This window comes from Numenius arquata, chromosome 11 (assembly GCF_964106895.1).
Source record: "Numenius arquata chromosome 11, bNumArq3.hap1.1, whole genome shotgun sequence".
Lineage (NCBI taxonomy): Eukaryota > Metazoa > Chordata > Aves > Charadriiformes > Scolopacidae > Numenius > Numenius arquata.
Genome location: NC_133586.1, coordinates 2,588,685 through 2,615,326, shown reverse-complemented (window position 1 = coordinate 2,615,326; position 26,642 = coordinate 2,588,685). Strand labels below are relative to the sequence as shown.

Sequence of the window (26,642 nt, the reverse complement as noted above, 5' to 3'; positions counted from 1 at the left end):
TCCCTCAGCTCCTTCCCGCCTGTCCCTCAGCGCTTCCCCTCAGCCGCGGAGCCGGCTCCCTCAGTTCGCTCCCGTCTGTGCCTCAGTCTCCTCTCAGCTGCTGCCCTGGTTCCCTCAGCGTGTCCCCTCAGCTCGCTTCCGCCAGCCCCTCAGTCTGCGGCCCCGGTCCCGTCCGCTTGCTCCCGCGTGTCCCTCAGAGCCGCCCCTCAGCTGGCGGCCCCGGTTCCCTCAGCTCTCTCCCGTCTGTCCCTCAGCTGCGACCCCGGCTCCCTCAACTCGCTCCCGCCTATCCCTCACAGCCACCCCTCAGGGCGCCCCAGCAGCGCCGCCGCCACCAGGGCGATCCTTTCCCGCCCCTCCACTGAGGCCCTGCCTCCTACGGTTGCACCGCCCGCCGCACCATGCGCAAGCGCCCTGGGAGCCACGGGCCCGGCCGAGGCGCCGCCGCTTCCCGCCGCCCCAATGCTCCGCACCGAGAAGGTGCTGCAGCTGCGGGGCCAGCAGGGCCGCTCGGTGCGGGTGGTGCGGGAGCACTACCTGCGCCCCGACGTGCCGTGCCGCAGCGCCCTGTGCCGGGCCGCCTGTCCTCGCGGTGAGGGGGGCTGAGGGAGGGAGGCTGGGGGGCTCCGGGAAGAAGAGGGAGGGAAACCAGAGCCGGCATCGCCCGAGGTGGAGCGGTGGGCGGCTTCTCCTCCGGGGGGCCCTTGTGCCTCAGCGCTCGTCGGAGCGAAACTGTGATCTCTGGGCGGAGGAGATCCCACACGGCCTGGACGGACGGGGCTGCCAGGCCTGACAGGACCCGGCGGGACCTGTCGCGGGTGCGGGGGGACAGCGAGCGGGACAAGCGGTGAATAAAAGAGAAATAAGGGTGAGAGGGAGGTGGGGAGGAGGTGGGGGCCGGAGGCTCGGCCAGGAGCCCCCCTTTGCCGTCCCGGGCCGGGCATGGCCCGTCCTGGGCAACAGCGGGCATAGTCGTGGAAAAACGGAGCGGTCCCAAATCAGGGATACGGCAAAAGCGCTCCTTCAGAGCGAAAATCGTCCAGAAAGAAACGAGGCGTTAAGAGAAAAAGGGATTGAGAAGTTGGTTGTTACAGGATTTGACTGTGAACAGTTTACACACAGGGATAAAAGGCTAACGGGTATCGCAAGTTTCACGCTTCCGTTTTTTAAAAGCTCTCTTAAAATGCACTAATTTCTGCAGAGTGGTGGTTTATAGCATGAATTAAATTCTATACGTACCTGTTGAGTATCCTTACAGTGGGGCCAAGCTGTAGTCCTGAAGTGATTGTAATTCTGCATCGGCAGTTATTTCTGTTTAGTAATTAAATGTAATTGCCTGTATTATATCTGGCCATTCCGGACATGGGAAGGCTGCCAGCCTCTGTGATGTCTACATTTGTTGTTGTTTTTACATACTGTGGTGCTATTATGTGCATCATAGATCATCGTGTGACCTTTGGCTGATATTTCAGGATGGGTTTTTTTTTGTTGTTAAATAGCACAATTTATTTGGCGCAAGAAACAGGCGGGCAAATAACTAACATAATATCCAACCTATTACTGCTATCTGGGATGTCAGGACTAGTGGTAGTTAATAGCTGCCTAATGTATTGCATTTGGTTATGAATTCCTTAAGGATAAGTTACAGGCACATACCAGAAAAAAAGTCTTATTACCTCTCGTACCATACCTAACTTCCCCTCTTCTGCACTTAAATGTAAATTGTGCTGTAGATGAGTATCAGAGTATGTCTGTTTGTAATTATTCTAGGTAGCTCAGAGGTGAGGTGAACATTTGTTTCCATTCCTGACTCTACACAATGTGCTGAGGAGACTTATTTCATGCCGTGTGAGAGATGCCTGCATAAATCATATCTACAGATATTTGTAATGTTGTGCCTACTTAGTAGTTACTCTGATCTAGATGTACAGGTTAGGCAAGGATAGCTTAATGTGGGCAATTACATAAATCTTCCGGTGACGTTTCACTTTTAATGCCCTTTTGAAGTATTAATAAATATTAGCTTTCTTGTATACATTCTGCCATCATCCATTATATGCCTTCATTGTGAGCTGTAGCCGTGTTACTGTATGCAGAATTGTGCTGACTGGATTCACACTTTTAGTGATCACAGTTAATAGACAGATTGTCCTGTGTCAGCTTCTAAGAAATACATGAAAATACCCTGACTTGTCAAGATCTATATACTTTTGTTGTGTGCAATTGGCTTGTACTACTGTAAGTTTAGTGGTTGTAATATCATAAGGAATAAATAGCGTTGAGAGAAAATACAGTGGAGATCCCCCCTGCCCAAAAGTTTGTCGGGTAATCTTTGAAATATCTAAAGCAATTCAACTCATTATTTTTGAGGTATGTTTTAAGATGCCATCTATGATGGGTCAGCTGTAGTATTTTGATGGCGTATTCCTAAAGGATGGGGTCTCTTGAGAGAAACTTAACGATGCTGGTTAATAGCTTAGATTCAAGAACATCTTCTCTTTGCAGTAGTATTGCTTTTCTTTGTGTGTACCCTTATCTGTATTCTTTTATGTAAAAATATAGAAAAAGAGTCTGCGGTAAATGGATATTGTTGAATAGAGAGATCTGTGGATGCAGCGTAACAGAAGTACCCGTAATTATGCATCCTTTGAAAATTCCATTAAAAGATTTTCTGTGGCAGATGTATAGTCTCTTTTTTCATATGGAAGTAGAGGAAAAAGAACTGTTACCTGCACTCTTCAAGTTACATCCTTTTCATAGTGAAAGTGGATCTTTTTCACTCATTTGGATAGCATTTGCACTAAATTTTTTTCATCAGTGGATGCGAAAGGGTTCTGTCACAAATTTAGAGATTGTACCACAGAATTGTACCATAGTAGTCATAATTTTGTATCAGAAAAAGAGATACTTTCATACCTTTGAAGACAACTCTAATTTCCTGACATCTGAAAGTATTTTTGAGAAACCGGTATTGCAACTGAAAGTTTAAACCTTTAAACTCTGAATTATATTTTAGATGGCAAGTTGTTATCGGATGATGTTACACATTATGTTGTCCCCGACTGCAAGGTTGTTCAAGATTACCTTGAGATTCTCGAGTTTCCGGAGCTGAAAGGTATTATTTTCATGCAAACAGCATGTCAAGCTGTGCAACATCAAAAAGGACGCAGGTACTTATCCTAAAATAACTTAATTTAAATTGAAGTAAAGATGGTAACTTTATAAAATGTATATTTAAGCACAATAACCCCATGTCAGCAAATATACTGTGTTTAATTGGTTTTTAGGTCTTTCAGGTATCTTAATGTAATTTTTCTGAAGAGAAAGCAACTGTGAACCTTTGTGATCCGTGGACGTCAGTGCCTGTCACAGTTTTCACTTGACAGGAGCGATATTAACTAATCAGATGGCTTGTGGCAGGAATTAAGTAGTCTTTGCAGAAATGATATGTCATGTGCCACAACTAGATTATGGACTTGGTTTTGGTTTGCTGTATTAAAGACTGAGCATTTGTCTGAGCAATTAATACTGTTATATGTACTTATATTGCTAGACATTAACGTATGCATTGCCATAGCATGTAAGTGTGCAATTTGCTATCAAGGTCTTCCTATATTGCTAAAGCTCAAACACCTTTGAAGAAATAGCTCTTCTCCCAGAAGTGATAAAATAAGTTCCTGAATGCTTATGATGTTTTGGGGGGCTTATTGGAAAGCAAATATATTTAAAAATCCAAAGCATTCATAATGGAAATCAGAAAAGCTTGCTTACAGATGATGTTTTAGGTTTTATCATCAATGGTGTATTTTAATGAATGCATTTCTTTGTGCATGACAGTACTTTTAGTTGAGTTTTTCAGCTGGAGTTAAAATAGCATTACCAAAAGAAAGCACAAGACTATATTTATCTTTTTCGTATTCCAGGCAGTACAACAAGTTACGAAATCTAGTAAAGGATGCCCGTCATGACTGTATTGTGTTTGTTAATGAATTCCACCAGCATTCTTATTTGCCAAGAGAGAAGGGAGAATCCATTGAGAAATGGCAGACCAGGTTTGTTTTCACTTACGTGGTACTACCCTGATAACATTGTGACATTGTATTTAGGAACATTAGCCTGCATTGGGTACGTGAGAGTTCATACTCTTTCTCTGCTCACCTCAAACGGTTCACAGTAACTGAAAGTCTGTCCTTTTGTGATTAACAAAGTGTCAACATTGTTTTCTTAGGCAAATAGATAAAAGTGTACTTAACTAAATGCAATAATGCTAAAAAAAAAAAGCTGGATCATTTTAAAGTTACACAGCCATTTTAAAGAATAATTTAGCATAATTAATAGATCAAGCTCACCTTATCGGGCTGTTTGATGTAGTGTTTGGTAGCCTGCAAACACCATGGCATTGGAGTCTTGGCAGTTCCAAGTTGCTTTTTACAAACTTTCACTCAGAGGAACAATACATTATGTTGCAGCTGGGGCACAAGTGGGTGTATTGGGGAGGAAACAATTTATTTTCCTCTATTCTCTTGGTGCTTATGTATGGCATATAAAAAATCTTGCAGATACAAGGTTTATGTAGCTTTGAGTATATATCTCAAAACTGTGCGTGTTAACCCAAAATCTCATTTATACGAAGCCTGCAAATGTCTTGCAAGTAACAAATGAGATATGCCAGGAATCTTATTTCAAACTTTGCTTTTCTAGGAGTATTTACAACGCAGCTGTCTGGTATTTTAATCACTGCTTGGGTCAGATGCCAGTTGTTATGGTAACAGAAGATGAAGATGCTATCAAGCAGTACGGAAATGAAACAGAAGGAGTGTTTGTGATTTCCTTCAAGGTAACATGCCAGAAAAATCGAAGAAGGTTTCCTTTACACTGCATCAAAATGATGAAGCAAGTGCATCAGAGCCCAATGTATAGTGCAAATCATTTCAGAGTTTACGTTTAAGAAACCTATGATGCTAACTCATGCCTTCATTTATCAAAGACAGCAAAGATGTCAGTCATGGGAATGTCATAAAAAATGGTGGCAGTGCCAGAGAACTGAAAAGGAAAACTGCAGCTCTAAAGATAGACGTCATCCTTCTTAGGAGCCCTTTTCATTGTTTTCCTTGTTTTTAAAGAATCGAGCATTGGTGAACAATGGTCAGTTACCTCAGCCAGCTGTCTAACTTGTAGTGCAAGCAGTCCATAAACAGCTTAGCCTAAATATCCATTAGCGTTATTCTGCTGATTTCATTTCGTTGTGACTACTTTGGATACAGTGATGTGTGAGGAGGTAATTCATTCGTCATTAAGCTGTTGATCTCTGATACCACTTGCATTCAGTGGGAGTGCACGGGATGTTTATGTTTAGCTGTGAAAGGATGTTGAGTAAAAACAGGACCAAGCAGATTTACCTTAAAGCTGTATAAAAATGATGATCACAGAATCACAGAATGATACGGGGTTGGAAGGGACCTCTGGAGATCACCCAGTCCAACCCCCCTGCCAAAGCAGGTCCACCCAGAGCAGGTTGCACAGGAATGTTTCCAGGCGGGTTTTGAATGTCTCCAGAGATGGAGACTCCACCACCTCTCTGGGCAGCCTCTTCCAGGGCTCTGCCACCCTCACAGGAAAGAAGTTCCTCCTCATGTTTAGATGGAACTTTCTAAGTTCAACTTTGTGCCCGTTACCTCTTGTCCTGTCACTGGGCACCACTGAAGGAAGACTGGCTCCATCCTCTTGACACCCACCCTTGAAGTATTTATAGGCGTTGATCAGGTCCCCCCTCAGTCTTCTCTTCTCTAGACTAAAAAGACCCAACTCCTTCAGCCTCTCCTCGTAAGGGAGATGTTCCAGGCCCCTCATCATCTTTGTAGCCCTCTGCTGTACCCTCTCCAGCAGTTCCTTGTCCTTCTTGAACTGGGGAGCCCAGAACTGGACACAGTACTCCAGATGGGGCCTCATCAGGGCAGAGTAGAGGGGGAAATGATGCTTGTTTTTTTTTTAATTGTTAAGAGACAATGGAAAGTGGCCCAAATGTAGCGTACAAAGTCATATAAAAAGTGTACAAAATAATAGTGGGTTGCCAGTTTGATTTTTTTCTGCTGTTGCACTTTACAAGAAGCATGTAGGTTGGATGGGGTATATTGGTGGTAAAAGTTTGTGAATCTCTAGTTTAGGATGTGGTCTTAACAGTTGTGCCTCCTTTGTTGTATTTAACAAATGAATTAGGTTGAATCTGGAACAAAGCTGTAGAGCAGACACATCGTTACCACTTGGATGTGCTGTTTGAGGATAGCATATGAGACAGCTCTTATCCATTATGGGCTTTCCAAAGGCATTATTAAAAGAAGAGAGACCTCTAAATACTTTCATGTTTGTCTATATATGTGCATACAGAATTACTTGGATAACTTTTGGCCTGACTTAAAGCCAGCCCATGAACTCTTTGATTCTATACTTCAAGCTCGGCGTGAACGGGAGAGTGAAAGCCAAGAAAACCATGGAAAAGAATATCCTGAGCACTTACCTGTGGAAATATTGGAGGCTGGAATTAAATCTGGCAGATATATACAGGTAATTTGCTCTAGAGAGAGCATCCACAGAACAATGCAGTCTTCCACTTGGTCCCTTTAGTTGTTGGAATTAGACTGATTAGATAAAGAAATATTGCTATAGTGGGAAAAGGGAAAAAAAAACACAAAAGCAAGAGTCAGAGGATGGAAGGGATTAGGAGTCTCAACCCCTACTTCATCTTGTGAACACCTAGGGTTGTTTTTTTTTTCTCTTGGAGAAGGAAAAATGAGAATTTGTTACTCAGGATCTTAAATTTGCTATGGATTTTTCTTCAGGTTGATATGTGATATACCTGTAAATTGAGAAACTGAGTGTGATACGAAGCAGCTATATCTCATTCCTAAATATAAAAAATGCTGTACAAGGGCAGCATTTCTTACTTCGTTTGCCCAGAGATCTCTCAGTCAGTGAAATTAATTTATAGTTTTATGGCTGTTCAGGGCCTTAATATGGATTGTTGGTGGACAAGTGTCCTTCTCTTAAAAATTTAAAGAATTAGAGGTAGTAATTTTTCCTTTCTTGGCAATTTCAGCAGCGAGGCAAGAATGGAGTATGAACAGAAAGACTGGGGATTTTCTTTCTTGTAGGAGTAACTCCAGGTTCCATATTAAGGCAGGCAGCAGAAGTACCTGGCCTGGGATTTGAATAAATGGACCTTTACCAGCTTTGAGCAGTTCCTTTAAATTTGTTCTTAAAGTTCTTTTAAATTTGACCATTCTTTTCCAGAAGCGAGTTCTGCACCGTACATTCTCCCAGTCCAGAGAGCAGAGTTATGTTCAGAATAACCTACGTATCAATAAAAACTACTAATTTATCTTAAAAAATTGTAAGCCCTAAAATGTTATACTTTAAAGTTGGCTATTTAGAGGCGTGACTGTTTCATTCTGTTTATTGATTTGCTCTTTTCTTTCAGGGTACGCTGAATGTCAACAAGCATAGAGCACAACTGGAAGCTTTTGTTCGACTTGAGGGATTTGGCAGCAAAGAAACAGGTGAAAAGATGATGAGAGGATTTACTCAATGCCTTTTTGATGCTGCTTGCGCTTTTTACAGGAAACCACGTAGCCATATGTATGTGGCTGTTCAGCTATTAAATAAGATGAAAGCTAAGACACTCCAATGCTTGGGTTATTTTCATGGGCTGCGGAGGAGGCTGAAGATGAACTCAGAGGGCGGGCCTCATGAGAAAACAATATCTTTTATGTCCTCCTTCCTCTGTCTTAGTACCTTTGGCCATGTTATGGATTCTTGTCCCACCAACAGGTTTTCTTAGACCTTTCCTGAAGTTGCGGCGTATCGATGCAAATTGTTATCTCTGTGCTTTGCTCTAACTTCACATGGCCACTTGCTCGACTGAAATAACTGTTTGCGTAGGTGTTGGTGGGATTAGGAAGCTGGTCGTTGTGACCATAATAGGAAAAATGCCTTTTGGATCAGACTGGAACATCAGTATTGTCTTTCTGGTGGGAGTTAGTAATAAATACCTTTGAAGGAACAGCGCATTGTCCTTGCACAGATACATTGTCCCAGCTTTCACTAGTAAGTACTTTCACACGTTCTGGTGACAGGCCCTGCAGTCAAACCAGTGTTTAATATATTAATCCTTTTTTTAAACCTTGTTTAATTCTGGCCCCTGCCCAGAATCCTGTGGCAGTGGTTTCCACACTTTAACTCTGTTGTGTGTTTTTAAAGCTGCTGCCTAAGAACAATGAACTCATCCTAGCCTGTGCTGCTTTTTATCCCAGAGATTACTTACAGAATTGCTTAATATCTCCTTTAAAAAAAATGAGGGAACGGTTTTAATTTTCTTAACAACATAAACCACTTGCCAATAGTCCATTTCGGAAGAAATCATATTGCAAATGTCATTGTTATTTTAGCAGAGTGCTGCCAAGAGTAGGGATTTGAATTTTCTAGCATTTTATAGTTCTCTTTATTTTAAATTTAGAACTTCAAAGTGACATCCTTATTTATGGGGCCAAAGCTCGGAATCGTGCAATCCATGGTGATGTGGTAGCTGTTGAGTTACTGCCTCTGCATGAGTGGAAAGGAAGGATCGTTGCCCTTTGCGAAAATGAGAGCGAGGATAAAGCACCCGCAGACACCACTGGTGACCCCATGCCCACAGGTAACGTAGACAGCACGGTGCAGTGTTTTGTGAAGGTCACCTCACTTCCTTGGTCCAAGCTGGGATGTACTCTTCATTATACAGTCCCTCCCCTTGATTTCTGTGATTGTCCCATGTTTTGCACCATAGTAAATTTGATGTGATTCTCCCAAATGAAAGCATTCTAACATATCCCAACAAGAAGGCCACTGGGTTCTTTCTATGTGCAAATCCTGCCCCCCCCCCCTTTTTTTCTCTTTTTAATTTTATTCGTAGAAATAGCTGAAATATTGTAGTTATCTTCCTAAAATAATTGAGTTTGGAATACGTTAACTACCCAAACACATGCTGTCATTCTTCACAGCTCTACAAGAAACAAACTGCCATTCCAATAGAGACCAATTTACCAGAATGTGCACTCAGGTCCTCTGCTATCACTGTTGATTATACAGAAAGATAACAGCATCCTTTCATTCCTTGATGACAAATAATCTTCAGGATGAAGGTTTTTTTTTTTTTTATCTTAGGTGAAGAAGTAGCCAGCTCCCATTACAATGGGACAAGTCTGTGTACCATGGGAAGTTAGAGTCTTATTTGAAAATATTACTCTGCAGGCATAGCTACATCTTAAAATTTTGCTGAGGTCACAGTTAAAAGTTTTAGGAGGTTCATTTTCTTCCTGCAAGACAATGCTGTTTGGTTTTGATCTTTGCTATTAAAAATTTTCTGTATTTTTTACTAGAATTGGCCACATTTTGGTAGTAGTGGGAACCTCTCTGAATAATTTATGTACTGTATCAGTTGAAATCTATACAGTGAGTTAGTATCCACAGAGATAAAAGCTCATTAAAATCTGGCTGTGCCAACAATAATTTATAACGAACTTGTTATGTTGTCTCCATACCATATGTTGGTAGCAATTGTAGTACAGATTTGGGGACACATTCGTTCATATCACAAAACAATGTCTTCTATACCTCCCACGTGTTTGCTTTCATGTTCCTGTTTAACTCTTTAATGTAACAGCCAACAATATTCCTCATTAAAAGGTAAAGTTGTTGGAATCATTCAAAAGAACTGGAGAGATTACGTGGTCACTTTCCCCTCTAAAGAAGAGAACCAGTCCCAGGGCAGAAACACACAGAAAATCCTTGTTACACCTTGGGACTATCGAATTCCCAAAATCCGGATCAGCACCCAGCAAGCTGAAGCATTACAGGTAATTTGACAGAAGTGTTTCTCTATTCTGTGTTCCTACAAAATTGTGTGGGCGTTACATGCTCTCTGAGGATGTTTCCTTGGCAAAAACATGGGTAAAACTATTAATAAAGTTAAGTCTCTGAGAGTAGTTCAATTTCTGCCTTGAAGGAATGCTTTCAATTCCTGTCAAAACTGCATCAGCTTCAGGTAATAAAGATTATTTGAGTTCTGAATTTGGCCACAGTTCAGGTCCCCTGACCGTTTCTGTACTACTTGCTCTGTTTTTTTCTGATACAGGTCATATATGGGGTATATATATATACATATAAATTGTAATAGCCCATGTGGCTTTGTTGGATCTCTGCCTATATGTGAACTTTGATGAAAGTAGTAAGAGCTTTTCAACAAATTGATAATGAATTATGATTAGCTTGCCATTGCTGTAGAAAGAAGAAACATGGGTTTGTTCATTCCTTGCTCCTTTTACCTTGTAATGTTAAGTACTTCTTCACAACCAAGAAGTAAATTCCCATTGTGTCTCTTCTGGTATAAGAATATTTGTGTGCATCTTGGTTTTGCTTTTATTTTTACACTTTAATAGAGAGATTCTCCATATAATGATCCCAAGCGGGTCTTTGATCGGGAAAGAAGTGTAATTATTAGTATTTGTTTGTGTGCTTCTCCTTGTGGGTCTCTTTCTCCTTTCTATGAAGTGTTCAGAGTTGCCAGTCTCTAGATTGCATTGTTTGCCTCTGGAGTATTTCTGTTGCTTGCTGTTCTAACAGAATTGTCTTGCTGCAGGACTACAGGATTGTCGTGCGTATTGACTCTTGGGAGTCGACTTCTGTGTATCCAAATGGACACTTTGTGAGAGTTTTAGGAAGAATTGGGGATCTCGAGGGAGAAATTGCAGCTATTCTGGTGGAGAACAGCATTTGTGTCGCCCCTTTCTCAGAAATCCAGGTTAGTTTTTGTGATTAGATACGTTCTTCTCTGTTGTTTTCCGGGGTCTTGTTTAAAGAGAGGGACCCTCTTACAGCTGAATGTCTTAGTTGCCAACAGGTTTTTGAAAACCGAAAACTGTTTATAGGTCATTTTTCTGGACTTACTTTTGGATCAGTGGTTCTGTAGATACTATGAATTTTCAAGTCAAGAGCGACTTTAAGACAGTATGTTTTCTACGTGGAGAAGATTACAAACTCTTAATTCTAATTTGAGGTAGACTATTAAGATATTACTGTCTTTAATATGTATTTATGGTACTGATCCTAAAGGCACAGAGCTACTGAAATCATTATCTTAAATCTTTTTATCTTCAACAAGGAGAGGAACCAGCTCTCATAGATATTATACATACGATTGAAAGAAAAAGAATGTAAAAAAACCAATATACAGTGGTGATGTCTGCCAGAGCTGCAATATCGCCACAATAATAGCAGTTGTTAATAATATGTGTAACATTCTTTTCAATTGTTTCATAATTTCCGTGAAGTAAATTTAATAGACTGACTTGGAAAATGCAAGGAAAGAACAATTTATCTACGATCAAAAAGTACACAGAACAATTAATGGAGTAGAAAAGGAAGAGCTAAATCTAGTTTGTTGGCTTTGTTTTGAAGAAAAGATATAATTGTGTATTCATCCATAATATTTTTGTACAGATGAGTGAAATGCCCGTGAGTTCTTCAAAGCATCCATGGAAAGTGAATCCAGAGGAGGAAAAAAGGCGTCTCGACTTGAGAGACACACACTTGATATTCAGCATTGACCCAAAAGGCTGCGAGGACGTGGATGACGCGCTCTCCGTGAGGACTCTGCCTAATGGGAATCTCGAGTTAGGTGTCCACATCGCAGATGTAACCCACTTTGTGGCAGCAAATTCTTACACTGATGTTGAGGCCAGAGCAAGGTAAATTATTTCCTAAAAATTAGAGAATTTATGGAGTTTGTGATGCTGCCGTAAGGAAATACTGAGAAACATTGGAAGAGTGGAAACATTCGTTCTTCTTGCATGCCATGGAAACATCTCATTAAAACCAATATATAACTAGTGATATTTCACTTTTATTTGGATAAAATAGGCCTACTGGGGAGGAAACTGCTTTCTGACCTATTGCTTCACCCTTTTACTATCAAATTGCTCTTTTCCACAAATTTATAATTTAAGTTTATCATTCCCCAATCACTAGTGTTTGCTTTATAGTCTACTTTAACATTTGTGATTTGAAGTATTTACAAACCACTTGTTAGCATTCCAAGGGAGATGAATCTTCACACAGAACATAGAACATCCACAAAATTGAATTAAGTCTTACATGAATTTAATTCCAGAGGCATTTGTCAGACTTACGTTTCAATATTCAATCTTGTGATGTAATATGCCAAATATTTTGGTCGTCTTTTTCTGTTATTGCCACTGTTTTGAACTGAAACTGCTGAATCACTTCATGAAATGTATTCTTTGTAGATGCAAAGAAATGTTACAGCTAGCAGAGGTGTTTGATATAAATATGAAGTGACCGTAGTTGAGCATATTTTGTGCAGCTCCAACTCTGGCCTTAATGGCACTTCAAGATACCGAGGAAGGCAAAATTAGGCTTGTACTATACTAATAGTTATTTAAATAATTTGACTTCGGTATTGCACTTGTGTGAATTCTGTAAGAATAACCTTTTAAAATCATGGTACGTGCTGTGTTTTGCTGAAGTCACGCTTATAATGCGAACTGCTTGGGAGATACACACCAGCGAGTCCTTGGGAGAAGAACAGTAAATGTATTTTATTCCCCAGGGCAACAACTTATTATTTAGCGGATCGTCGTTACGACATGCTGCCCTCCGTCTTGAGTGCTGACGTATGCTCTCTTCTCAGTGGAGTTGATAGGTAAGATTTTGTGTAGGAACTGCTTGTGTGCTTGCTTTTTGAATTCTGTGCTACTACTTGTAAGCAGAACAGTATGGAGTCAGAAAAAGCTGAAATACAGTATTATCCAGTGACTGTCTTGTCTTCCGATAATGTTTCCCCATACCCTTAGCAATTTGCTTTGGATTTAAACAGCAACCTAAGGTTTTTTCACATGGGTTTCAGTCTGGAGTGCGTGTACCCACATGAATAGTCACAGTTTTTACTACTGTGCTGTTCATCAAACATGCCGTTACCCCATTTCATTATGGTTTACGGGGTTAATTGGCTCATTGGTGTGAGGATATGCAGGGTGCAGATATGTTCATTGTGGATGCATCTGACTAATAAAATAAAAATGAATAACAGGGCTACAAAGATGATGAGAGGCCTAGAACATCTCTCTTATGATGAAAGGCTGAGGGACTTGGGTCTTTTTAGTCTGGAGGAGACTGAGGGGGGATCTGATCAACGCCTATAAATACTTAAAGGGTGGGTGTCAAGAGGATGGGGCCAGTGTTTTTTCAGTGGTGCCCAGTGACAGGACAAGAGGTAATGGGCACAAACTTTTGAACATAAGAAGTTCCATCTAAACATGAGGAGGAACTTCTTTACTTTGAGGGTGGCAGAGCCCAGAGAGGTGGTGGAGTCTCCATCTCTGGAGACATTCAAAACCCGTCTGGACACGTTCCTGTGCAGCCTGCTTTGGGTGGACCTGCTGTGGCAGGGGGTTGGACTAGATGATCTCCAGAGGTCCCTTCCAACCCCGTATCACTCTGTGATTCTGTGATTCTATAGCAATAACTATTGCAGCATAGCTGTGCTTTAAAAGAGATGTGGCCTTATATCTCAGGGGAAGTACTGCCCCAACAGATGGAAAATGCTGCTGACATAGTTGGTCCTCACTTTTTAAATTGTGATACTCGAGACTGAAAGGCAAGTGCATCAGTTAGTGGCATTGCTTTGTTTTGTTTTCTTCATAAAACAAACATTGGTTTGTTTTATCAAGAAAAGGATGTTTCCAGTAAAAAAAACAGAATGAAACCTGTAAATTTGTTAAGTTTTATGTGCTCGAATTGATAGTTTAAGTCAACCAGAACTATTTCTAGAATTGTGATTTTATGTTTAAGGTATGCTGTGAGTGTCTTGTGGGAACTAGAAAAAGAGTCATATGAAATGCTGGGAGTCTGCTACAAGAAAACCATCATTCGATCTGCGTACAAGTTAGTTTACGAAGCAGCACAGGCATTAATAGATGGAGACACAAGCGTCATCGGTGATATCCTGGAACTGGAAAACTTAGATGAAAGAACTCGACAGAAGAAGCTGGATGAACTGGTTTGGGCAATATCAAAACTCACGGATATAGCACGAGCCGTTCGAGCTCAGCGGGACAGCTGTGGTGCTCTGGAACTAGAAGGGGTAGAAATCAGAGTGCAATTGGATGATAAAAATAATATCCACGATCTCATCCCCAAGCAGCCGCTGGAGGTGCACGAGACAGTAGCGGAATGTATGATTCTTGCCAACCACTGGGTGGCAAAAAAGATTTCAGAAGATTTTCCTCACCAAGCTTTGCTGCGTCAACACCCTCCACCGCGACAGGAGTTTTTTACTGAACTTCGAGAATGTGCCAGTGCCAAAGGTTTCTCAATAGACACACGGTATCTTTTATTACTTACCTTCAGTGCTTTAATTAAAGTTAAGCAATTAACTGTTTGCCTGTGTGACCATCACAAAGCATTACAGTTCTCGGTATCGATGTTAATAGACACTCTATAGCAATTCTTAAAAAAAAAATAATAATAATTTACCGTAACCTTTCTGTGAGCAGGAGGTGATGCTCTAAACAAGAGAGGCTGCCTGCGTTCTGCTGGCTGGACTGAAAAGGCAGTGTCTGAGTAATTTTAGACATATCCAACCAGAATGTGTGCGGTCAGCGTGCAGTGGTTAAGCTCTGTAATAGCTTTGTTTGCGCCGTATTTCCTGTAATAGTAATGTAAGAGAGTACTTGTTTAAATCAAGTTAATTCTGTGCAATACGGTCATTTTAAATAACTCAAAATAATTCAGAATTACCTTGTCAAGATACTGTGAGAGGGTTGGGAGCTTCATCACAGGAATAGCATCATTTTCGTCAGAATTAACCCTTTTTTGACAGGTCTAACAAAGCATTGGCCGAGTCTCTGGATAAAGCAAACGACCCCTTGGATCCAATTGTAAATAAACTGTTGCGATCTATGGCCACTCACGCGATGTCTAACGCCTTGTACTTCTCCACTGGCTCTTGTCCTGAGGATGAGTTTCATCATTATGGTATTCTTGTCAATTTTAATTGCTATTCCTGTTATTATTTCTGAACTAGTGGGGGGGAGGCAGTTGATTGCTGTGATTGCTTATCACCGCTTCCTTTTTCATTTGTAGGACTTGCCTTAGATAAGTACACTCATTTCACTTCTCCCATTAGAAGATACGCTGATATTGTTGTCCACAGACTCCTGATGGCAGCGACTCTGAAGGATACTAAAGGAGATGTTAAGGATTATATATTCAGTAATAAGGATCTCCAGGAATTGTGCAGACACATTAATAACAGAAACCGGGTAAGATGGTCACAGCGCGTCTCCCTCCGTTTGTATGCTGCCCAAGGGAATGGGATCCCAGTTCCTGGCTGAGCTTTTGGGTACTACAGTGACATAATATCACTTCATTGTTACTGATAACGCTTTGGGGCTTTTTTACTCAAATACCAGTTTTCTTCTGAGAGCGGTAGTAAAAGTGACTTCCTATTTCACCTGTACTACTTGTACTATTTCCTTTTACAGGTAATTTTTCTAGGGGACAGGTAATGGGAAAAAGAAACTATGAAAATCAAATCCAAACAAGCTCGTTGAAATATTTATTTAGGTTGGTTTGTCTTCTCCTTTTGGGGGGTGTTTGTAGGCAGCCCAGCGTGCTCAGAAACAGTCTACTGAACTCTTCCAGTGCATGTACTTCAAAGACAAAACCCCAGAAACGGATGAGCGCTGCATCGCAGATGGTGTTATCTACTCAGTCCGAACAAACGGTGTGCTGGTTTTTGTACCAAGGTGAGTTGATTAGAGCCTGGATTGAGCTTAAAAACAAGACGTAATTGTTACTGGAATGCCATGGGAACGGCTCTGGTCCTTGAGAAAGGAAGTGTTTATAGCAGGGGCTGGCATTGACTGATGACTGCATTTTAGATTTTTGTTGTAAATCAAAAGCAGGGCTTTTCTGTGCATTGGCTCTGAAAAGGCGTCCCTGTGAGGAAATGTAAGACTGTGCTGCACAGTATGTATTGACTTCAAAACATTAAAGGGACATTTTTTGTCCAAGCAGCTGCTAGGGCAGAACAGTGACTGGAATATTTTGTGCGTTACTGGTAGCAACACTGTCTGCCCGGCGAGTTAACAGGTACAAGAAATGTAGGCACAAAAACTCTCATTTAGAAAACAACCAAAACAACCCCCCCAAAACAACCCAAACAAAACCCAAACCCCATTTGACAGGGATGTTAAGTAAAGCAAACCATTACATGAACACCCTGGACTTCCATGAATGCAGCCTGGGCTTGGCTCCAAACCAGCTTAATGTGGGCCTGTGGTCTCCAGCATTCCCCACAGCTTGGCCTGGAGCCAGAACCTATCCAGCCACCAAAGGCTTCCTTCCAGAGAACCCAGTGCAACTCCACTGCTGTTTTTTTAAGTAACTTCCAATGGAGAAGTGTTTCCTCACTGCGCTCTCTAGAATAACCCGTAACGCTGCTCCTCTTCCATTATCGGCCATTCCAGGCTCCACCCAACACATAAGATCATGGATCACTGACTGCATTTCGCTTCTGCTTCACTGCTTTCAAAACACTTCAGTCACCGTCTTCATGCTGTTTTCCTGTACTCTAAGGGTTTCTCTGACAATGCACATCTGTGTCTCCAAAGCAGGGTTATCAGGCTACAGCGTTTGCCCCTTTATGTTGCTTTTATACAATCCCAGCTCACCTTCTCTTGGTCTCAAAATTAAGAGAACTGACAAGGATGAAGATTATAAGAACAGCTTCTATCTGCTTTTTTGTAGATATGGCATCAAAGGTGCAGCATATATGAAAAACAAAGAAGGCTTAGTCATCTCTTGTCAAGGTGACAGGAGCTGTGAGTGGAAGCCTGGATCACTTCACCGCTTTCAGAATAAAATCACTTCCACTACAACCACTGGAGAATCAGTTACACTAAGCCTTTTAGATCATATTACAGTGAGTATTTAATCTGAAGGAAGTAAAAGGAAATAGCACCATCAGAAATAAAGTAACTTTTATATTGCTTTTAAGGTGAAAATACTCGTGCAGACTTCCCGCTGCCATGCTGACACCATCAAGCTGGAAATAATCAGGAACGCACCATACCAGACTTCAGGCACAGAGGTTTCCCAGAAGAATTTCCACATGGTGAAGTCCGAGTTGGTAAAAGAAGTCAGCGAGTCGGCAGAGGCGGCTCAGCGCGCCCAAGAAAAAGCAAGCGTTGAGGTAATGGATGAAGACTACAAGGAGTACTGCCAGACCAAGGGAGCCAGCTTGTACCAGCTGCTGGAGGAGATCAGGGACCTGGCTCTATTAGATGTTTCAGCCGACGTTAGAACTTGAACTGTCACCCAGCACCAGCTCATTCCTGAGGTTCTGCTCCTATTTGCTTTGTATGGTTGGGTGGGTTTTTTTAAAGCAGTGTATTTAAATTTTCAGGCATCCTTTTAATAAGAAACAAAATGACTATTTAAAATAAGAATTATTTTTATCTGATTATGAACATGTATAAGTTTTTGAAATATTTTTATACATGATAAATCTCATCTTCCAGACTCCAGTGTGGTGAATTCTTTGAACTATCATTGAAAAAGTTACTTTCCAGTGTTGTCCATGAATTCTTAAAACCTGAGTATTTCCTACAGCTGTTGGCTCTTCCACTAGAGTTCAGTGAGTTAAACTCACAGCTACAAGGATATAAAAAGCAAACTCCTTCACGCTGATCTAGAATATAGAATTTTGTTTATCGAAATCCTCTAGCTGCTCATCTGGCATAAAATAATACCTGTTGACATGAGCTTATTTCACCTGCTCTAAGTTCTGCTCTCATCTTAGTTTACTTTCTGTTACGAACACCACTCTCAGGGCTTTACCTTTATGGCGATTCTGGTTCATTCCACAAACGGGAATTGCAAGAAGGAAAAACAAGACTGTAAGAAGAGGATGAAACAAAGCCTGGAGCCAGAGAACAAAATCAGCCAGAGGAAGATAACTACTGTGGTCAAAGCCAAAGCAGGTTCCCCCAAGGGATGTACCATCTGGGAGGAGATGTCTGACCTAGCACAAGGGAGGGGGAAGGCTATAGGACACATATTTGTAACAGCCTCATACAAGAAGTTCAGGTTTAACTTCTGAAATTTAATAGCTTCCATTTTATAAGAAAAAGATACAGGTACTTGGTAACAAAGTTTAAAAAAAACCCAGGCAGACCTTTTCAGACAGTCCTACCTGCTATTATATATACACCCTCTATTAAAGAAAAAAAAAAAACCCAACCAACTAACCAGCGCTTGAGTAGAAACTTCCACCTGTCAATAGCCCGGTACTTCAGTGTGACATCAGTTGTAAACAAAATTCAAAGTAGGTCAAAACCTCATTAACATTTCCTGGAGAATGTTGGGAGAGGTGGAAAAAGATGTCTCCAATGCAGATGAAGAACTCTGTTCTGTCTTCCAGTGTAGGGAGTTGCTCATCTGCACTTCCAAGAGAAGAGTCTGTCCAACCATACAGGGGTCACGGCGAAGACTCTGTAAAGCCGCTGGAATCAGAGTGCAAAGAGCCAGCAACATTTCAATATAGTGATAGTACACAAACCAGTGGGGTCTTTCAGTCAAGAAAGTCATTCAAAGTCTGGGGAACTGTTACGGCTTTTCACTGGCACATTCCAGTTCTATCTCTCCATCTTCAGCTTCTGTAACAGCAGCCTTGGTTGTGGTAACTTGAGTGTCTTCAGTAAGGTCTGTAGGATCCTGAGCAAATGAGGTATTAAACTCCTCTTCGGAGTGATGAGCAGAGAGCTCTGTTAAAAAAAAAATAAAAATAAGGTCATAAAGCAATTTCCTACCACGAGAAAAGAGAGCTGCCGTGTTTAACTGCAGTTTCTGTCACCAGAATCCCACTCCGCAAGAAAGCCAACTCCAGAGATGAGCAGCAAGTTGAGTTTCAGTTCATCAGACAAAGCTGTCACAAGTAGGGAGAGCAGTTCTGACTGAGCTTCAGAGCGAGTCTGACTACAGGAACGTGGTTTATATTTGAGAGTTGCCCATTTTGCTCCTTACTAGAAACCGCTACTATCTCCATGAAGTGACTCAGCAGCTCAGTTGTAGAGTATGAGCTTCTTGGGCTACAGACCTTACCAAGAAGGCTTAAGTCACAGAGCTATTACCGTTGGGTTGAGACTGGCTGTTACTCTGCATCTTCGCTAGCCTGCGTTCCAGGGCCAGCTGCCTGTTCCTCTGGATTCGCTGCTGTTGCTCCTCCGTGAGAGTCGTACCAGACAGAGAGCCGAGTTCTTCTGCACTGTCAGAGCAGGGACGTACATCCTCAGTGGCTGGATCCAGTCCATTGCTTTCTCCTGCACCATCTGGTTAAAAATTGGGGGGGTGAGAGGGAGAAGAGGGGCAGAAATCAACCTTTTCAACCCAGAGACACCTACTTTTAGATATCTGTCAAGAGAATGTTTTTAAAGCATTTCTATGATCTACATTTTATTGACAGCTGAAGATCATTCCATAATTTAGTTTTAACGGGCAATTTCCTGCCTGGGTCCACAGGCCTGCTATTCAGAGCATACAATGCTTATCAGACATCCCAAACACACAACAACAATAAATGCCTGCATTCAAAGAGGCACAGCTCTGTGTGTTGTCAGCAGTGACAACCTGTGCTTGAAGGTTAAAAGAGAGCCAGTAAATTCAGGCAATCCCTGCTGAAAGGCCAGATAATTTTCTTCCCACCCCTACTCATGCAGCACTGCCCTCTGGGAAGTGGCAGGGACTAGCGATGGGAATCAGAAGTTTGAACACAAGACACTGAATGGTCAGTTCTGAATTCAGAGTACTACTATTATGGAATATTTACTCATTTGCCAACATTAACACATGCAAAACAGAAGCGGTTCAACTCCATTAGACAAACTTCACCCACCAACAGAGAAGCAGAGCACGTTTTCAAGAGTGCCTAAGGCCAAGTATGCTTGTGCCTCTGCACCACTTTAGGCCTGTGAATAGAGAAGTTGCTGACACCAAGGTTTTGGTTTTTAATAGAATACTCTAGCTGCAGCTTTTATTTCAAAGCTGTAAGGCACCTACTCAAGTTTTTCAACTGCAGACTGACCAGGTATAGCAGTACGAGCAGTTCAAGAACAGATCAGCACCATCATGACATCAGCATATTTGTATTTAAATACAAATGTATGGAACCATCGCACAGAAAAATCTGATCACTCTACAGACCCTGTCGGCAGGAACCATTTGCTTTACTGTTCGTGGCTGCTTACGGCTGCATTCCATTTCTAGCAAATGCAGCCCAGAGCGAAGACAGCCACAGGCCACCAACTGCCCAAAGGCCCTCCCCACAGCTGAGGCAGGGTTTTACCACTGGTTAACTCGGCCTCCAGAACGCCCTTCCCAAGCACTGGTTTGTCTGGAGGCTGAGGTTCAAGTGAAGACAAACTAGACAACGGGCGGATCCTCATTTCAAGAGAGACTCACAGTGAAAGTGTGAATACCTGCGAAGCAGCTTCGGAATGACTATGAAATTCTCTCATTTCTGCTAATAAAGCTGCTTTCAACCAACCAGGTGAACTCTGCTCCCTCTTTTTATAAAAACAAAAAAACCCACAGAATCACGGAATTGTCAGAGTTGGAAGGGACCTCTAGAGATCATCTAGTCCAACTTCCCTGCTAAAGCAGGATTGCCCAGAGCACATTACTCAGGACTGCATCCAGGCGGGCCTTGAGGATCTCCAGAGAAAAATGAATTTTTTATTTCTAGTCTATCTAAAACCATCATCTGATTGGAAGAGACTCTTGAAATAGCTACTTGTTAAGTGGCTGGATTTTCATATGAGAACTACCAAGTCTTATGCCAGGAGTGACCTATAGACGTAACAGCCCACAAGCATTAACGAGTACTTTCCCTAAAAAGAACACTACACCATGACTGCTCTGTCACACCTTGTGGTACAAACGCTGTAACAAGTGTGTGATTTCTGCATTAGGAAGATCCAAGAGCTCTTCAGATGCACACTCACAAGAGCAAACACAAACCAACGTGTTCACTTGATAATTCCAGTTCTGGGGGTTGTTTTTTTTGAAAGAATGTTGCTAACAATGTGGGTAATAATACCCATTTTCAATTTCCTTTCACATCACACACCTTTATTTATTTTTGTATATACATGTAGCATTTTAGTCAGAGTACCAGGTCAGTTTTGTAATCGTTAAGTCTCACAGAAACCTCATTTTAAAATAGAGGACTACTCAACAATTTCTTCTACATCAGAAAAGCGTATCATGATCATTAACTTCTGGTCAGTAGGAGGTGAAATAAAAGTAATTTTAAGCATTGAACTCTTGAACCAAGAGCACAAAGAGCATACCTTCATTACTCACAAAGTCTTCATGTAAAATAGGAAGATCAAGTCTAATCCGCTTTAGGCAGGTCTGCAAATGAGAAATTAAAATACTGATATTTCATTTGGCACAACAGATTTTGGGCGACACTGACATGTTTTTAATATTACTCCCAATTTCTCTTTACATTTTGTTACTCTGAAAAAAATATCCAATTCACTACACATCTGTTTGACCCACAACTTTTAATGCCGTGGATCATTTTCCTTCATCCACCATCTAGCCAGGTGAAGCAGCATTCTTCATAACTCTTCTTTTGCAGGATCAAACATTAAAAATACCAAACCAACCCACCCCAAAACCAACCAGTTCCAGCACTCTTAAGGACATTACTTTGGTTAAAGATGTCCTGGAAAAGTCAAAGCCAATTCTTTGGGGCACTAATTCAAATAAAGAAAGGTTATATCTAAATGTAAACTGAAACACTGGAAAGATTTTTTTAAAGGGAGATAAATTAATTTAAGTAGTATTATACTCCTTAGCATTATGCACAACATCAGTCTTCTTTTGTTGCATAATTGCTCTCCTAAATCTACCTCTTACACTATTCAGTGCTGCCCAAGGAGACACTGACAGGACTAATACGTACCTGAACTTCCTTTTTGTTTCCCAAAGACTCTACTCTGTCAATAAAATCCTCAAATTGCAATTTTGGAAATAATCTATGAGCCCAGTGTTCCATATGTCGTATGAGTGTCTTCAGGTCCTCTGCCTAAAATATGAACCGAGACATCCAGCTAGTAAAAACTGGCCAAGACAGGAGACTAAAGAGGGAAACAGGACAGTAACGTTTCTGAAAACATCAGGCATCTGCAGCTCCAAAGTCTCTTGAAAATTTAAGTGATATGAATGCGTGGGTACCCTTTCACAATCGTCTGTAAGCAGCATTTCAAGCTATGAGAAGGATAACGATCCAAGTTCAGGAAGAGCATTTGTACATACTGTAAAACGCCTGACAGGCTTCTGAGAAGTTGCGCCTGAACAACCTAGGTCTGAACCCAGACAGAAAAAAAAAATAAATCCATAAGGGCACAGCTGGCATTTATTTTGATGTTTAGAACACACAGAATGTACATCAAAATAACCTCATCTAGTAAAGATTTTTGCTCAGATCAGCAGTATTGCTTAGTTTTCTTTGTGCCCCCATTTGTAAAGAGAAAATTTATACCATGAATTTTCACTGTAAACCAGAGATGCACAGGCATCATTGCAAGTACAGCAACAGTCTGATGATATTTAAAGAGACAATGAGACAGTTTGTAGCGAAAATACCACTTTCTCTTTGCTTAAGTGGTATGTCACACTTTTTTCAATATTAAAGAAGCTGGGATAGACGTATCACAAAAGCAGGAAGGTTTTCACTAAGAGAGGAAATGGTTCATGAAATGAGATGGTAGAGGCATTCCTGATGTAGCAGGCAGTCTTGGGCAATATTAAGAGCCACAGACATGATATTCTGGTTTTGAAGTAGAGGAAAACCGTTTTAAGATCACAACATGAAATTATTTTTTTTTATAACGTTCACGTGTGTTTGTTTTGGTTTGTTTCTTTGTGTGGGTTTTTTTTTTTTTTTAATTTGCAACTACAAACCCTATCGGGGTACGATCAAATACTGTTAGAAAGCTGGCTAACCAGAATATAATATCAATTCTCCCCATACCAGATGGGCAGCAACCTGTCAATTCTAGATTAAGCTCTCAGGAAACAAAAGAACAAACAAACAAACAAAAAAAGCTCACTATGTCTTACCTCATGCCCCTTACCCTTGAACTTTACATTGTCAAACATGTGTCTCAGGGCTGGAAGTCCTCTTTCTGAAATTAACCTGGTGATAGGAAATGCGTGAAGTTATTTGAAACCCATACTTTCTTTATCTAATTAAAAACAAACCAACAACAAAAACTAATGCCCCACAAACCACCTCCTATTCTTTTAAATAGTCTAAAGTTACAAAGCTCTATTTGAAAAATGTACAGAATTAGAAATCGTTAAGAAAGCACACAAAATAGGATGGAGACTCTGTAAGACCAAAGACTTATTTGAAAAGTTACCCACACATCTATTTCTAGCCCAAGGAGCTTTTTTGTTACATGGTAAGTCAGTTCTATGATCTACATTGGCCAAGTAAAACTAGTAAGATGCTTGAGCAGAGCATCCACCTGTGATATCACTAACTTCATCACTATATTTAAAGCAGAAGAGACTGAAAGCTCAGATTCCTTCCCTTGCTTGTAAAGAACTTACACCAATTTTAGTGATAACAGCAAAGACAATATTAAAATCCTTTCTCTTTGTATAAGAGTTTATCCAGCTTGTACATAAGTCAGGTGTAAGTGTACTTTAAGCAGTACCTTACAATCACCATTATATGGAGATTTTGAAGCACACTTTAAACAAATAAATCTATAGTACTATGTTTGAGCAAAATAAAGGAAATAAAGCTGAAAAAGTCCCATGTATAAATAATAAATATCTCTTAAATTATTAGTCATGTACTAAGTCCCAAAGAGGCTTCAAGAAAGTTACATTAGTAATAGCATTACACAGGTAGGCCAGGGATAAAAGGTTGAGATACAGCAAGCAAGAGTCCCTTTCATATCCCAAACTCATGATCTTTGACTTGGCTATGACCAAGAAGGGATCACAGTAACCTTAACCATTCTCCCACTGCCATATACCAAAGTAATCACGGAAAGAACATTCTGTAAAAAATTACCTCTGGGCATCTAGTTTAGGCATTGGTCTTTTAACTGCTTTCCGTGGAGCTGCAGCAGAATCCTTTGTTTGTGACTGCTGGTTTCCATCTGGTTCTAATAAAGACAATAACACACTTCAAGTATGTAATTCAAATGACATCAACTAGAATTATGTCACGGAAATTTTAAGTTTCTACCCCATCAAAAAGACAACAGTCACAAGTATTCCATTGTAGGTACAGTGCTCCAAACAAATGTCTGCACGTTTCACCTTGCTTCTCCCACAAGACAGACTGGAAATAAATCTCTCTCTTCAAAATATACTGAGGAATCAACTTTCCAACAAAGTAGGTTCCTTAAAAGGCAAAATTCCTAATCTTAGAACTTTTATATTGTATTTCTGATGAGAAATGTAGAGAAAGTAGATACTGCTTCTAAAAGTTAAGAAACTCAAATTATCAATAATTTGCTAGGTGTGTCCCAAAATTTCCACTGATAGATCTGAAAGACAGACTTAAACCACCAGCATCCCCTTCAAAAAAAAAAATAGAGAAAGAGGCAATGTGTGACCACATCAATGTGTCTTTTAAGAACCAAAGTCCATATAGGTTTTGATTAGGGCCAGTATATATTCTTTGACTGCAACAGACAAGGCACCAGTACCTATCTCATCTCAGAGACAGCAATTAGTTATCATGCTGATTTCTTCGTCTACTTTTTGTTACTTTGAACATCAGGAATTCAGAAGTTGTCCTTTTTATCTACAAAGGAACTAAATGTATCCAAAAACTATTTTCTAGTGAACAGACAGAGCAGGGATGGAAGAACACATATCTTTAACACTACAGGTAAATACAAGTTGAAGTAAACAATAGTAAAAATAAAATCTATATACTTTCTATTAGCTTTTTCAGTACACAGTAAGATCTTTTCAAATACAAGTAATTGAGTCTTACTGTCCTGAAGCATCTTGGATTTTTCCTAGGTCACATGCTCTACAAAACCTACCAACACCTCCCTGGAATACTACATTTAAAACTCTTGCCTTGTCTGAAATCCAAAGCATAAAAGGTAATTATAGATTACTTCTGTATAATTATCTTTACCAGCATTTTTTCAGAAGAGTTCAAATTTTATGCAGGTTCATTTGTGTGCATATTTTCTGGAATCTACAAAAATAAGCTTCTCCCACAAACTCGGAAGCATAGAAGCGATAACAATCTAAATTTATTAATTGCTTTCTTATCTACCTAAGGCTATTTTTTATGCAGTAAACTCAAGTTAGCAAAGTGTAACACCAGTATTACTAATCTCCCAGCATTTCATTGTCTATACTGCAAAATGGGATCGTTAGGGGCCACAGGTGTTCACCTCCATTAGCTTGAGCCCATTCAACATCGTCTCTTCCCGGCGAGGCAGGAGGTGGAAGAGGTGGGAACGTTTCATCTTCTGTATTCTCGTAATCAGGAAGATCAAACAAGTTGTTCTCTAGAGGATCTATCATTGCCACGGATAAACTTTTTTTTCCCCCTCGCTCCTGCAGGAAATACCAGAAGCGTTTAAAGAGAAGCAGCAAAACACCAGTTATATACAGTAGTATGTCTACAGCTTTTCCAGAAAAAAAAGATTTCCCAACCAGAAAAAATAACGTCATACAAATTAAGTAACAGATACCGTGCGGAGGGATGACACAACCCAGCCTCGACAAGCCCAATAAAACACGGGTTTGTCATGTTTCAACTCATTAAAGTTACGGGTCACAGGAACACAACAAAAGAAATGGAATTCAAACCAAAGCACTTATCCAGACGGCTGTTTTCCACTCACATCCTTGATTATCAAAGACTTCAGGGGAGGGGGGAGGGGGTGATAACTCATCTGATTTACAACTTACCCACTTGGAAATGCAGTCTGGAAGAGAATTCCCCTTTTCCGGCTCCTTGAGCAAAGCTAATTCCAAAGACTTTAGCACATCAGCACAACTGGGTTTAGGACGACCCGGTCTCACGGCGGCTGCGTTCCCAAGGCTTCAGGAACCGCTCTTTTTGAAGGGAAAGTTGTTTCTCGGGCGGTTTTCAGCGACACCCCAGGCAGCTCCCTACCTCCAGGCCGCCAAACTCTGAGGGAGCCGGAGGCTGAGGGAGGCGAGGGAGGGCAGCGAAGGAGCAAGCTGGAGTCTCCCTCCAGAGCCCCAACCCGCCAGGCGCCGCGCAGGCCCCGCTCCCCTCACACCGCCACAGCAGCCGCGAGGCGCGGAGGCACCGAGGGGAAAGGGGAAGACGGGGGAAACACGACTTTCCCCTTCACATCGGCGGCAAGCGGGGCGAAGAGGGCTCCTCACCCACCCTCTCAGGAGAGCTCGGTCCGCCCACAGCCCAAAGAACGATCGCTCGTTAGCCGGAGCGCGCCCCCCCCTCACCGCCCTCCTCCTCCTGCCCCGCCGGGCGGGCC

General features: G+C 41.3%; 2 protein-coding genes and 1 non-coding gene across 4 annotated transcripts; 1 reads left to right on the top strand and 2 right to left on the bottom strand.

The window, feature by feature from the left end:
- Positions 1-417: 417 nt before the first annotated feature.
- DIS3L (DIS3 like exosome 3'-5' exoribonuclease) lies at positions 418-17,635 on the top strand. Of its 2 annotated transcripts, XM_074156782.1 has the most exons (17): positions 418-592; positions 3,017-3,170; positions 3,924-4,052; positions 4,702-4,837; positions 6,385-6,561; positions 7,475-7,553; positions 8,510-8,689; positions 9,718-9,887; positions 10,670-10,831; positions 11,530-11,777; positions 12,659-12,751; positions 13,900-14,433; positions 14,930-15,084; positions 15,193-15,371; positions 15,712-15,857; positions 16,861-17,035; positions 17,111-17,635. In XM_074156782.1, exons 1-17 carry the CDS (start codon positions 463-465, stop codon positions 17,420-17,422), a joined length of 3,159 nt encoding a protein of 1,052 aa, XP_074012883.1. In that variant the 5' UTR covers positions 418-462; the 3' UTR covers positions 17,423-17,635. The 2 variants fall into 2 exon arrangements, with proteins under 2 accessions (XP_074012883.1, XP_074012884.1); XM_074156783.1 differs by lacking the exons at positions 418-592; positions 3,924-4,052 and having other exon boundaries at positions 3,025-3,170.
- Positions 16,829-26,642, bottom strand: TIPIN (TIMELESS interacting protein). The gene is made up of 8 exons (XM_074156784.1): positions 26,086-26,642; positions 25,563-25,728; positions 24,212-24,305; positions 23,245-23,320; positions 22,085-22,207; positions 21,462-21,525; positions 19,245-19,442; positions 16,829-18,878 (listed from the first exon to the last, which is right to left on the bottom strand). The coding sequence occupies exons 2-8, from the start codon at positions 25,693-25,695 to the stop codon at positions 18,721-18,723; spliced, it is 846 nt and encodes a 281-aa protein (XP_074012885.1). The 5' UTR covers positions 25,696-25,728; positions 26,086-26,642; the 3' UTR covers positions 16,829-18,720.
- LOC141470616 (small Cajal body-specific RNA 14) lies at positions 20,269-20,405 on the bottom strand. The gene has a single exon (XR_012463499.1).

Excerpts from the sequence above, each read along its gene's own strand:
- DIS3L (XM_074156782.1), top strand. The coding sequence starts at position 463 with ATGCTCCGCACCGAGAAGGTGCTGCAGCTGCGGGGCCAGCAGGGCCGC. Across the intron at positions 11,778-12,658 it reads GATGTTGAGGCCAGAGCAAG|GGCAACAACTTATTATTTAG; the intron begins GTAAATTATTTC and ends TTTATTCCCCAG. Across the intron at positions 14,434-14,929 it reads GGTTTCTCAATAGACACACG|GTCTAACAAAGCATTGGCCG; the intron begins GTATCTTTTATT and ends CTTTTTTGACAG.
- TIPIN (XM_074156784.1), bottom strand. The coding sequence starts at position 25,695 with ATGATAGATCCTCTAGAGAACAACTTGTTTGATCTTCCTGATTACGAG. Across the intron at positions 23,321-24,211 it reads CCTAAACTAGATGCCCAGAG|GTTAATTTCAGAAAGAGGAC; the intron begins GTAATTTTTTAC and ends TCCTATCACCAG. Across the intron at positions 18,879-19,244 it reads CAGCCAGTCTCAACCCAACG|AGCTCTCTGCTCATCACTCC; the intron begins GTAATAGCTCTG and ends TTTTTTTAACAG.